Source organism: Furipterus horrens, unplaced genomic scaffold, assembly GCF_987537825.1.
Source record: "Furipterus horrens unplaced genomic scaffold, mFurHor1.1.pri manual_scaffold_7, whole genome shotgun sequence".
Taxonomy (NCBI): Eukaryota; Metazoa; Chordata; class Mammalia; order Chiroptera; family Furipteridae; genus Furipterus; species Furipterus horrens.
In genome coordinates, this window is record NW_028327177.1 from 10,450,641 (window position 1) to 10,464,100 (window position 13,460).

The following is a 13,460-nucleotide window of genomic DNA, read 5'->3' on the forward strand; positions in this document are numbered from 1 at the left end:
TGTTTCCATCTCTTTGGTCCAGATGCTCTAATCCAATTTAATAGAGAGCTCTACCCAGACAAAAATGGAGGTACCACGCCTTCCTCTGCCATTATGCACAGTGGGCACATTCTCCTTGAACACATTCTGAGAAGGCAGTGGATAGGCCATAGCAGAATTTGGGTATCCCTGTGTCCTCTGACCCTAATACCATCTAATTGCATCCCAAACCTATATTATTCCCAAAAGAGAGAAATGATAAAATTCAAGTGATCAACATGAAGATAGCATGAAAAACCACAATATACATGTCAGGATAGGTTATCCACTTCATAACTGGATCAAATCATTTTCAAAGTTTGTGCTGCGCTATTTCCAGTCATCCACGTACTTGTAAGGATCAAAGGTTTCTTTTTAGAAATATTTTAGAATCCCCATATTTGATATAGTTCATTCTTTTCCCACACTATCAGTTGTGTAATAATTAGTAATAATAAACATTTACTGAACACTTACTAAGTGACATACTGTCAGGCACTTCACATACACAATTTCATTCAACCCTCTTAACCTCATGAGTTGTTCGATACTATCTATACCCCTATTTTACAGAGGTTAGAAATACACAACTCACATCTAGGCAAAAAGAATGAGGCAACTCTATATGAAGAGATATAGAACAGTCTCCAAAACATATTAAGTCTTTTTTTAAAGTATGAACTACAGTATACAATCTGTATAAAATTAAAACCACAGGCAAAACAGATATATATAGATAGATAAATTGATATGCCTATGTGCTTAGTATACTTTTGGAAGAATAATACAAAAAAAACAACAGTGGCTGCTGAGAGAAAAATAGGTTGGCTAGGGGCAGCGGTGGGAGGCAGATGTTTTTATACTCTTATAAGTTTAGAATTTTCCTGGCTGCTGTGGCTCAGTGGATTGAGCATTGGCCTGCGAGCCAAGTGTCGCTGGTTCGATTCCCAGTCAGGGCACATGACTAGGTTGCATGTCAGGTACCCAGTTGGGGGCGCGAGTGAGAGGCAACCACACAGTGCTGTTTCTCTCCCTCTCTTTCTCCTTTCCCCTCTCTCTAAAAATAAATAAACAAACAAATAAATTATTTAAAAAATAAAGAAATTTAGAATTTTATATAGTTATTAACTATTCAAAAATGTTAATAAAAATAAATAAATATAAAGAAAAAATAGCTAGGAATAGCCAAGAAAGTTATAAAGATAAGACATAAGGAAGGCCTGGCTATAACTAATATTAAATCACTGTAATAAAAATAATATGGTCTAAGAATAAATATAAGTGAAGAATAAAAGGATATGAGAATTAATCCAACATGGAGGGAAATTTAATGTATGACAAAATTTATGCTTCCATTCAGTGGTAATGAGTTACTGAAAAAAACAGGCTAGTATTCATCCAAATACTAGTGGTTATCCAAATGAAGAAAACTTAGTTGAACTCTTAAGTTCAAGACCACAGGTTTACATATATATGACAAACATTTTAAAGAATTTTTAGACTTCTTATATATCCTAGAAGAACTCTATCCAAGCATAATATGTAGAAATCTAGAAGCTATATAAAGAGGAGACATACATTGTATGAGTATAAAGTACGACGATGATGGACTAAATGTATTTTATTTAGCAACAGCCCCTTTCACAATTATTCTCTTCATAGTATTTGTCTCCCCACATTTATCTGTTCCACCGCCCACAGTACTTGTTTTCTGTTAGAATACATCGGTACTGCTTCCTTTGAAATCACCTTCAGGTATCTTTTGTGCTGAATTTGATGGCTTCCATGTTATCAAACTGCTTTCCTTTCATAGGTTATTCCAATTTGGGGAACAGCCAGAGGTAACATGGAGACAGCAGTTATAATACCATGGGTCTTGTCTGCGCCACCAAAGCTTGCCCGACTGAAGCATGGAAGAACAGGACATTGTAATGGAAAGCCGTCCATTCAGCCCTTCTCTGATGCTTCCTTCAGAATTTAGTGCTAATGGGAGTCAGTGTCCTAACTATCAAAATGGACTGAAACGAACTCATCAAAACCCAGTCTCTTCAGGTGGATTGCAAATGAGTCAGTGTCAGTAAATCAAATAGAAGCAGGGACCAGAACAATGCTTTCGTATTTTCCAACAATGACAGAAAACCGCTACCACCTGTGTTCTAGAAATCAATTCCTTGTCAAAACCTTTCCAATTTTAAAACTAGTACGCCCAAGCTTAAAACAGAATTCATGTCTATTCATGGTTCAAAATGTCCTATTAGAGGATCATAAACACATGTTAACGCAAAGGCCAGGACACACTAGAGCATGACAACCAGTCAAGATTCAACACTGATATTGAGGGAGTATTTCTGTAATAAGCTCTATCATAGTCAATTGTTAAGCCATTCTCTGGAATTTTTTGACACTTTATATTTGATTATACAAATATTAAATATCTTAGTATGGTAAAAAATACCACAAACAAAAAAAATAGCTAAAAGATATGCTGGAATACATACCTGTAACACATAACCTAAATATAACAAGTGCTTCTACAAACTGGTAAGAAATCTAACCTATAGAAAAAAAGCTCCGTTTTGTGTTCAAAAATGTTAACTGTATCACTACTGTAGCAAAACACTGGAAATAGTCTAAATGACCAGCAACGGGGTAATGATTTAATGAACTACTACACCCATAAATGTAGAAGGAAATACACAAGGGCCTTAATATTGATTTAACTTGAAAGGTGAAGTAGGAAGAAAGAGATGGGGACGAAAAAGATGGCAGTGACATGGAATACAAGGCACAGTAAGTGGGAACGGAGGACACACAATTCTATGACATTACTGAATATATGTAAAGACTGTGATGCACTAACCAAGGGCTGGACAGTGTGACATAAACACAATAATTGGATTTAGGACTGTGAGTAATTTACCTCAGATTTCTATTATTTTAATATCGTCTGCACAACAAATAATATAAAAATGAAAATAAGGAATTTAAGTAAAACCACCACAAATATGTTACAGAGTAATGAGAGTAAGAATAAATGTCTTTCCTTCTCTGGAAAATTCTAACATCAAAGCTCCTAGAATGGTTTGGGTCTAACTAATTAAGAGTGACAAGCAGTACCCAGAACCATTCAAAAAACACTGAAAAACATTAGCACATACTTACCTGCTATACAACTGTCATCGGAAATCGGTACATCCAGATAAATAAATCCTTTGTTATACAAACCTATAAGAGCAAAGTACCTTCTTTTAGATGGAATATTAAATATTTCTTTTAAAAAAATGATTCTTAATTTTCTGTAGTAAAGATTCATACAACTGAATAATGCCATGTGAAAAAGAAAAAAGTAAAACAGAAAAATCAGTTTCCAAATCTCAGCTTCCCTCATATGCTTGGAACTACAAAATTTTTCTTATGATTCATTCATTTGTATAAATTTCTAGTGGATGTGACTAATTATAGCCACAGTGGAAAACAATGGACTATGGTCACATTTCACACAATAATAACATGCCTTTAAGAAATATTACTATTTTTACCTAATTAATAAATAATTGTGACTAACTGCTGACAGCTTAAAACATGTTTTATGTTGACAAAGACCAGTTCTACTAACCACTTACTATGTACTACATTGTGATCCAGTGATCCGGAGAGCTGAGGGCCCGCGTCAATGATCTTGTCAATAGCGAATGTCTCAGGCAAAGTGCATATCTAAGGAAAGCAAAATATTTTCAATTGAGTTCTGTCCAAATTCACTAATTCATGTCTCCTCAAACCTATTCATGTTTAAACCAGAACTACATATTCTTTTCCCTTATCACACCAGAATTCTAACAAAGAAGCTGTGCACATAACCAACAATTAAAGAGCTAAAAGATGATACGAACAGAACTTAGAGAGCCAAGTAACTATAAATAACAACACGTGCTAGTAAGTAATAAGTGCTTACTAATAAACACCAATATTTACTCATCTTCTTTGAATCGAAATGTGATCCATCTGTGATTCTGAACCTCTCAAAAATAAAGGTGACTCAAACTCCACGTGATACTTACGAGTAAGAGTTCACTATCTTATGACGTAGCTTGAGGGCTCTGTTAGGAAGTGCTTACATTGAAGCAAAATACCTAAGCCTTCCACTCATTTGATTTATCTGTCCTCTGGGGTAAAATAAAATACAAATAAACAAAAAGTCCACATGATTACGTACATTTCTTCAGTCACACAGAGATACGACCTGGTCTCTAGGACCCTGGTCTGTCACCCCACCCCATCCCCGTACACCAACATCTTTTCTAAAATGTACAAGGCTCACATGAAATGTGGTCTGACCACTGGGAATAGCACTTCCCTTCACCTTGACACGATCACCCTATAAAAGCAGTTTAGTACAGCAGTTTAGCATAGAAGTTAAGAACACGGGTTCCGTAGCAAACTTCCTAGGTCAAAATTCTGGACCATTACTACCACTATGACTGGAGCCCTCACTTTGCCTCTCTGTGCTCACTTTCCTCATATGTGAACTGGGGTACAAATCACACATATCTCTGGGGTTGTTATGAGCATCAGATGAGACAACATAAAAGCGCTGGAGCAGGGCCAGGCACACCTAGCACAGAGCAGGTGCTTACAAGCGCCAGCCAATAGGACTGGCGGTAGCTGCAACATCACATCAGTTTACCTGAAACTGCAATCTAGTTAAAAGCCCCAGATTACTGTATATGAACCAAGTCGAGTGTCCCTCATTATTAAAGAGCATCTTGGGAACCCACCAATACTCTAACCTACTAAGAACATTTTATATTTTGAATACGTTTCATTTTCTTCAAGAAAACCAAAGTGTTACTTTAAAAGAAAATATTAGAGAACTATAATTAAAAATCATTTCTAAAATAAAAATATTTTTTAAGATAACTACCTTTATGTCATCTTCCGTGATATATCCGGCCTGCACCACCCACCATGCCTCTATGGTAATTTCCACTGGCTTTACTGGTAGAAGATCACGGGCTGTTTTCCTTCTGAAAAATTTCTGCAACAGTACAATTTGCAATCAGTCTAAATCTACTACTTTCTTTTTTAACAATCCTATAAGAAGACTGTTTCTAATAGTCTTTTTAAGTTTGAGTATGAAGAAAACCATAAAATTATTTCAAAATAAATTATGTAAAAAGACTAATCATTAAATTTGGACCTAAATCCAGAAACTAAAATCAAACCCAAGATGTGAACATGTTTTTGGAAAGCTGTACTCACGTCACTCACTAAGTGAACCCTGGGAGTGGAATGAGCAAGAAAAAAGACCAGCAGAACAAAATAAATTTTTAAAAATAAGCTAGATGTTTTATGCCTTCAATTGTTTTAATTAAGTAGTCACTTAAGTTATACCTAGAGAATGCTGAGGAGTTTTTGTACTGTTTCTGTATTAAGCATATTTTATTTGATCAGAGAAATTCTAATTCATTATCTCTAACACTGGAAAATCTCATCAGACTGCAGTGAGGAGGACAAGACGTGAGAGAGAAAGGGAAATAACTGACTTACTTTCGATGACCTGCACTGATTCATCAGATCAATGTACTGGTTTCTTCCTATGCCAAGAAGCCTTAAACCTGAAAGAAAGAGCCTTTCCTTTAAAAACTTTTAATACATCTTGATATGTCACTACTACCTGGAGTCTTTTAGGAAAAAACCCTTGGTTTTTGTTCATCTTCTGATTATTGGTTGGCAATATCAGATTAAAAAGAATTCTTCGAACAAAATATAAAAGAAAATGAAACTGAGAGAAATGAACTCAGGCTAACACTTTTTACAATGCTGAATGAGAAAAACCTTTAAAAGCAGAAGTGCTCCCAATTTCAGGATATCAAAGTGCACTTCTCAGCAAAATGTTCCTTCTTATACAACAGAACTATGTTACATTTCAAATAAGCTTAATATAACAATAGCAAATTGTTAGTCACAACTGTATATCATGCTATAAAAATATTGAATACGAGTTTTCGTCCCTCATTAGTTACGCAACACAGCCCAAGTATCAGAAAAAACTTCGTTCTCTAGAAATATATAGACTAGTTTTATTTTTTATTCTAAATATTCCTCTTAGACATTTAGACTAAATCTTACACTTGACTGGTATCACCTGATAAAATTCCCATCAACAATGATGCTTGCCATCTCATCTTTTAAATTTCAGGTAAAAAACACATCACGATATGGACACAACAGCATGCATGCACAAAACACATAAAACATTACCTCCTTCAGCGTAATTAAATACTTACAGTCAGCAGCGGTAAAATTGGGCAAAGAATCGTAACTTTTCTCACTATTCATGATGTCCTTTTTAAAAGAAAAAAATAAAAAATTTAAATGCAAAATATCCTTAGATAAAACAAAAGGTGTATAAATACATATTTCTACAGCAAAACAAGAGGAACAATAATTATTACATGAAGCACTGAGATCGGTCTGGCAACCTAAAGCGCACATGCCACACAGTGGCACTTAACACACGGTCTCATAGCAACCGAAGATCGGAGGTTCAGGTCTTGGTTTCCCACAGCACTGTCCACCAATCCCAGATGGCTGCCCTGTAACGTCTGCCCTGTGGGGACCATGTAAGGAATACCTCTAGGAGAGCTCAGGATTCCAGCCTCTCCACGCGTCATACCTGATCCTAGACTCTTAACCCGAAAAAAGGCCAAATAATGTGTCGCAGCTCCATCAACACACATCTGAGACATGCACTACCAACAAAGTGATTAACTACTTCGTCATCTTTGTTCCTAGGAGTCCCAATCAGCTGCAGGGTTAAACTTAGTGTCCAGTTTCTTCCAATTCCCAACTGTTTTTTTCCAATAATGAACCAACTATTTACTGTGGAGATAAGACCCATTTTTAACCCGAAATCTATACCCAATGGTGTAAGAACAGAAACCAGACAGAAGCAAGCACATGGACATAGTTGAAAGCTGGTAAATGTGGCAAAACCTCCCTCAATTATCTCCCCCAAACCCATGGACAACACCAGAAAAACAGACACAGCAACAATATTCCCCTCACTGATTAGCAGCCCCCTGCATAATGCTACTCTGGTTGTCAGGAAAGAGACTGACAGATACCTCACGCTTTACTTTGTATTTCCTCCAAAATAGGGACACAGGAGACAGGAGACTGCGGAAGTGCCTATGAATAAAGGGCTTAAGGAGATAAGCAAAGAGAGCTCTTGTAAAGGAGCCACATCATAAAGGGAGCTAACCTCACTGTTACTATGGGTTCCCAGCTCCTTCAGTTCCAGGCTCTCTCTGTTCATAAAGGGGCCAGTGCACACAAAACAGGACCACTCAAATATAATTAAACAGCAAATGAATGCAAGATAAATGTTACCAATCTTTACATAAAGCTCAGCTTTAAAAAGTATATAACTGGCATCTACACGTATTCGACAGAGGCCTAAAAACTGCATTTGGAAAAAGGCTAACATCTGGAAGTTAATAATTACAGAAAGATTAGCAGCCAGGGCTGCTAAAACAGTTCTCTTTTCCTGATACATGTATTATATAACACTAGGTCTATATCATTACTTATTATTGCTATGTTTAGGAAACAGCTAAATACATTAAGTTTCTCTGAGCTTAATGTTCAATTCTGTTACCCACATTTTGTAACCTTAATCCCACATTAGAAGCAATAAATGTTATACAAACTCTGCTAATATAAATGACTGAATAATGTTATAACAGTATAGAGTAAACAAGGTTTTCAAGAACACAGAATAAAGATATGTTTCCACTGTGGATAACTGATAATGACAACTGTTTGTACAAGTGTGGCTAAAACAGCAAGCTCAGAACCATCAGACCTTTTTACACTATAAACTCAGAAACAATGTTGCTGACAGCTGCAGAGCGGGTCATCATCTGCAAAGTGTCCCTGAGAGGTAGTCCCATCCCACACCTAATGGTTCACGTCCACTGTAAACTCACCTCCATGATCCCAGTATAATATGAAAATGGTGTTATCCTCAGGCCCTTGACCATAATATCTGATAAATGGTAAGGGTACAGCATGAGATGGTCTCGACTATACTTTAGTAGTTCCTCATAGTATTTGCGTTCATCTTTCTTGACATGTTTAACTGGGGGAAAGAAGGAAATTCTCTGGTTTTTTTCTTTTTTTTTTTTCAGGTGTCTTACACTTACATGTCATTATAAATGCAGAGAGAAACACTTTAAAAACCAATATTATTTAAAAAGTACACAAATTGGAAGAGAATGAATAAGTTAGAACAAACAATGATACCACAAGAAACAGATTTCAGAATATGTAAGTAAAATGTATAATAGGACAGATGAGTAGAGAAATAATTCTTACCAAATCAAAAGCAAAGAAAGTGAGCATAAAATGTATCCCCAAAAGGTATAAAACATAATCATTCATCCAATCCCTTATGTCACTTTACAAGATGGACAAACTGAATGGCAGTTTTCTATAAAATCAAGTCTATTTTTAAAAATTATCTGTTGGTTTTTTTGTGATTTAAATGTAAAAAGGCACTTGACTTCCATGGAATAAATTTTAAAAGAATACCTATCTCTGAAATACTACTATGTTTAAAAAAAGGGTAACAGATGAGAGGGAAGACTAGAAGGACAAGAGAAGAGAATAGACTAATCAGAGTGACCTGACAAATAAAAAGCAAACATTAAAACATGAAACTATGTTTAAAGATTGCTCCAACTGTTACAGAAAGAGTTTTCACTAAAGTCATATTATCTGGAAAATCTGTGGAGATAAAAACAAAACTCAGTCACAAATAGTAAGAAATAATGTACTTCTTTTCTGGCATAGTTTCTTATTCAAACTAAAAAGAGGGCATTTGAATCGAGATTAACCGTCTATAGGCAAAACAAATCTGTTGACCACACTCTAAAAAGAAAATGCTACTTGCTAACGCAAACTGTTATGTGGGATGGGTCAGTATAGTTTCTTAAAGTCTGTAGATGGAATAATTTCATTTCTATAAAATATGTGTTGAAAATATACAGGACAACTGTAACAACATAATAAAATGTATTTTTTTAAAAGAAAATACAGTTATGAAAATAATTCAGCAATAGTCAATTCCACCTCAATATAAAAATGTCTCTACTTACCTAAGTTATTTCTATATCGTAACTGATTGCGGATACTGTACAGGACAACCTGCTTTTCATATTCTCTCTGCGAATTTCCAAGACTCTAAAAAAATTTCAAATAGATTTGAAATAGCTTCTAAACTATAGTACTTTTTCCCATAAATTCCAAGACCATACCCCCTAATTTTATCCAGAATTCTCTAATTTCCAGAACTGAATAAAGAATACTTACTTAAATATTACAATACTAACTTTCTGCTATGCTTTTAGAGCAAAAACCCAATGCGTCTGCTGTCAGTCTGCCTTTCTAAAAGGACTTACTAAAACTACCTAGAGTATTTAATATCAAATAAAAGAGCAGTTTGAGAGCATAATTTCATGTCAGTTAACAAAGCACTAAGTTCTACTCATAAAGATTTACTTCTTGACTGTCCCCAATTTTTGAGTATTGGCTGCTGGATGGATGGGTTCTTGGATCTACATTTAAATTTTAAAATGGCAACTGAGGACAGAGCCCTGTTTGATAATTATTTATAGCAGAGGCATCTGATTATTAAAATGAAGATTTCTGGAGAATGTACATTTCAAATGTACATCTCTAGATTTAAGATTACTTCTTTATTAACAGCATCTCCCTATGCTCTCATTAGAAAACACGTATTTTAATCATCAAAACACTTTCTAGCTGTGCACTTCCATGTTTTAAGCTCAAAGTTGGGTTCTCATGAAAGCAAAGAATACGTTTTCCTGATTACAGTCAACATTATATTCAATGTGTTAACCATAAACTTAATTTAATATGTGACTGCTATCCTCCTTCTAATTACTAGGTACGATCTTCCCAACGTGCTATAAAATAAAATTGGACGTCTTGGCAGACTAATGACACGAAGATCAGAGGTTTCAATTATTATATTTCTTACTCATGGGTTTGGGAAAGCCAAGGTCGATGTCCACACACAAAGTTTCCCTAAGGCCATCTTCACAAAACAGATGAAACGCCCACTTCCATAAACTGGCAAATAACCGAAACCGCACCACCTCTGGTCAGTAAATACGGTCAACAACTTAAGTAAAAATTAAACTCACGCATTTGAGAGTTAGCTCTCAAAAGCCTCAAGCCACGTCTCCCGTTGAAACGTCTCCTGGAAACCCGCCGTGCCAGGAGGAGGAGAAAGTCCCACAAAACGAAGCACGAAGCCCCGCGGGAAGCCGGCTCTGCCCCTCCAGCCTCGGCGGCTGCCCACCCGCCCGCACCCCGCGCGCCAGGCCGGTCGCTGCGTCCGTCCGCACCCGCCAGCCCCAGCGGCCTGAAGTCGCCTGCTTCTCTCGAAACGCGCTTCCAGTCGCCCGACCCCTTTCAGAGGGCTTTCCCTCTCCCCGGAAAGCCCTGATTCCCTCTTGTCTCCCCCTCGCCCTCTAAACCCCAGTGTAAAGGCCTCCTGCACACACCCCCGCGACGCTCCCTGGACAACTCCGCACCTCCCCCGCTGCGCGCCCACAAACACGACAACGCAGGGACGTAAGAGCTGCTGCCTGTCACCTGGGACACAGCCACTCGTCCCTCGTCCCTCTTCCGCCGTCCTGGAGCTCTGGGGGTCCGTGTTTTAAATCCCTGGGTCGCAGGCGCCTAGCCCGGTGCCCGGTTGAATGGAGGCTTCAGGCAAAGGCGCCAGGCGTCTCGTGGACGACACCGTCCCATCCCTTTAAACCACGGCCCCAGCCTGCCTCGGTGGCCCAGAGCCGTCCCCTCCTCACCCCTGAGCTGCGGGTCGGGTTCCCCGAGACCCTAGCGAGGGGGAGGGCGGGAGACAGCCGAGGGGAACCAGCCCCGGCCCCGCGGGCGCAGCGAGCAGGGGACCGCGGCCCGGAGCCCCGGCCCCAGGTTGCCGCCTTACCTGCCTCACGTTGGCCGGCAGTTTGCTCCAGGGGTAGTTGTGTCGGATGTGGAACTCCACGTCTATGTTCATGATGCCGGGAGCCCGGGCCGCCGGCGGCGCCCCGGACCGCGGCTGGGACGACGCCTCCCGCCTGCTCGCCCTCGGCCTGTCAGAGGAGCCCGCGGGCGGCCCCGCGCCTCACACTGCCGATGGGCCGGACAGCCCCATGGCCAGGGCTCCCGACGGCTCGGCGCGGCCCGGGCCACGGGGCACAGGAGGAGCGAACACGGGCAACGGGAAAGCCACAGTACCCTCAAGTTTCTTCCTAGTTTCGGCCCGCCGGAAATGGCTTTGGGCGTACGTCACTTCCGCCCGCTGGCTCGAGGCTGGAGGGGCGGGGCGCCGGGCTGCCCCGCCTCCTGCCCCGCCCCCTGCCCCGTCCACTACGCTCGGGGAGGGAAGCGGGGGCAACGAGGTAGAGCCCAGAGGTAGCAGAGTAGACGCCTCCCTGCCCACGCCCTTCGTGTCCACTGTCACTCTCTGGAGGAGTTAAAATAGGTGCTGGGGTGTGCATTGCTATTGTTGGATGACCCACTTTCCCCAATATGTGAACATAGGTGGCCCAAAAGCAGGCGATGACAGGAGGGACTTCAGAAGGGCGCATAGCTGGCTCCACGGAGTGCGAAGAGCCGTGAGCCCCCACAGGGCTTCTCCATAGCCACCCCCAAACCTCTGCCTCTGGGCACCGCCACCCTCTGAATTCCTCAGTCAGAGCTTTCTCCCCAGTTGAGGCAGAAGCTGGCAAGTAGCAGAGCAAAGGTCTGGTGATCTTTTATCCCTCCAGGTAGTAGCTGAATCTTGGGAAAGAGGAACCTGGGGACCTACTTCAAACAAAGATTCTAATTCTTAAAATGTAGAGAGATTCAGGGAGCTGAAATTGTAAACAAGCTGGTGCTGACAAGTGGGGCAGGCCCGAAGGGAATCTAGGGGATAAAGACCCTTGCGTGCAGCCTCTAGGTTACTGCTTTCTTCTACTCTCTCCGGACAAATGCCCCCAAGAGTCACTTTTTAAAGGCAGAAAGCCAGTCTATCTTAATTTCAGTTCTAGTGAGATGCTTGCGAACAATTTCTTCCAGAATTTGTTACACTGGCTTAGCAAACCCATGACCATTGTTAGTGGCAGCAACCGAAGATAAGTTCAGTATTTTTGCAATGATTTTTCCGTCTTAAACTATATATTTTTTCCTACACCAACATTTGTATACTCAGGAATTTTTATAAGATGCCTAGCCCACATCTCAGCAGCTGGCCAGTCTGACGCAAAGGAGGAAATCCATTGTGTCTGAGTTGAAACAAATGTGGTCCACACTGCCCTTGCACAGATGTATCGGTCTCAGGTTATCCAACTCTAAGAGCCCACAACTAAGTCCTTTCAATCCTGTGCTTACAGGCCCTTGTCATCAGAGTTAAAGTTAACAGAACTCTGACCATGAGACATTTATTCAACATATAATGATTACCTGACTGCTATGTATAAAGCCCTTGACTTGCAATAGATTGCTATTCCTCACAACCTTTTGAAGGAATACCACTCTTACTATTCTGACTTAATGGAGAGGAAACAGGCTTGGCAGGGCTGCCTGACTTGCTCCCCAGATCACACAGATGGTAGTGACAGAGCCAAACTGAAGTCCAAAGCTGATGCCAGAGCCATTCTTTCAATTCCTCGATTCAGGGCCTCACTGAACTTTTCTGCCTCCCATCACAATTCAGACAATGTTCATTTAAAGTCAATGACATAAATGTCCATGAAAAATAATTTTTAATAATTTTAAGTATAGAACCCATATTTTTCCCAAGTCTTAACTTTCACTTAATACGATGTAAGTAACAGCAAAGATAAAAGTCAACATTACTTTAAAATCCCTAAAAACAATTATTTTAGCGAATTATAACACCTGCTAAATTCATCTCTTCTATCAACAAATATTGACTATAGTGTGAACACATCAAAAACTATGAAAGGTAGATAGATGGGAGGTGGTGGAGATAAACACCTGCTAAATCAATAAGACACAGACCTTTGAAAATTTGACCAGGAAAAGAAAAGATTCTGACTCAGTGGGTAGAATAAAAAAATTAGAATAGAAAAGACTCTAATTTAGTGAGTAGCTAAGAAAGGCAGAATTTGAAGGAGGAAATGGTAATGGGTCAGAGCTACCTATGAGAAAATTCCAAATGACAAGCTCCTCAGAGTAGGATCTGGTGACACAGTTTGGCTTATGAAATGCAGGGTGCTAATTAAAGTACAGAGCTGCCTCACTTCCCCCAAGGTGACCTGTCTTTGAGAGACTGGACACATAGCAGTTCAGAGAAACCACAGGTTAACCCACAGGACTCAGGCCCCTCTGCTGGGAAG

The 13,460-nt window shown here is 39.8% G+C and overlaps 1 protein-coding gene across 1 annotated transcript in view; it reads right to left on the minus strand.

Moving 5' to 3' along the window:
* The window catches only part of FAM91A1 (family with sequence similarity 91 member A1), a 37,564-nt gene extending 26,190 nt beyond the window's left edge, over positions 1–11,374 (minus strand). The window contains exons 1-8 of the mRNA XM_090283391.1: positions 11,060–11,374; positions 9,180–9,264; positions 8,010–8,161; positions 6,306–6,363; positions 5,566–5,633; positions 4,940–5,053; positions 3,642–3,732; positions 3,181–3,243 (exon numbers count right to left, since the gene is read on the minus strand). Coding sequence (XP_090139517.1) covers positions 3,181–3,243; positions 3,642–3,732; positions 4,940–5,053; positions 5,566–5,633; positions 6,306–6,363; positions 8,010–8,161; positions 9,180–9,264; positions 11,060–11,131 — 703 coding nt within the window. The 5' untranslated portion in view covers positions 11,132–11,374. The remainder of the gene's footprint in view (positions 1–3,180; positions 3,244–3,641; positions 3,733–4,939; positions 5,054–5,565; positions 5,634–6,305; positions 6,364–8,009; positions 8,162–9,179; positions 9,265–11,059) is intronic.
* Positions 11,375–13,460: the final 2,086 nt, after the last annotated feature.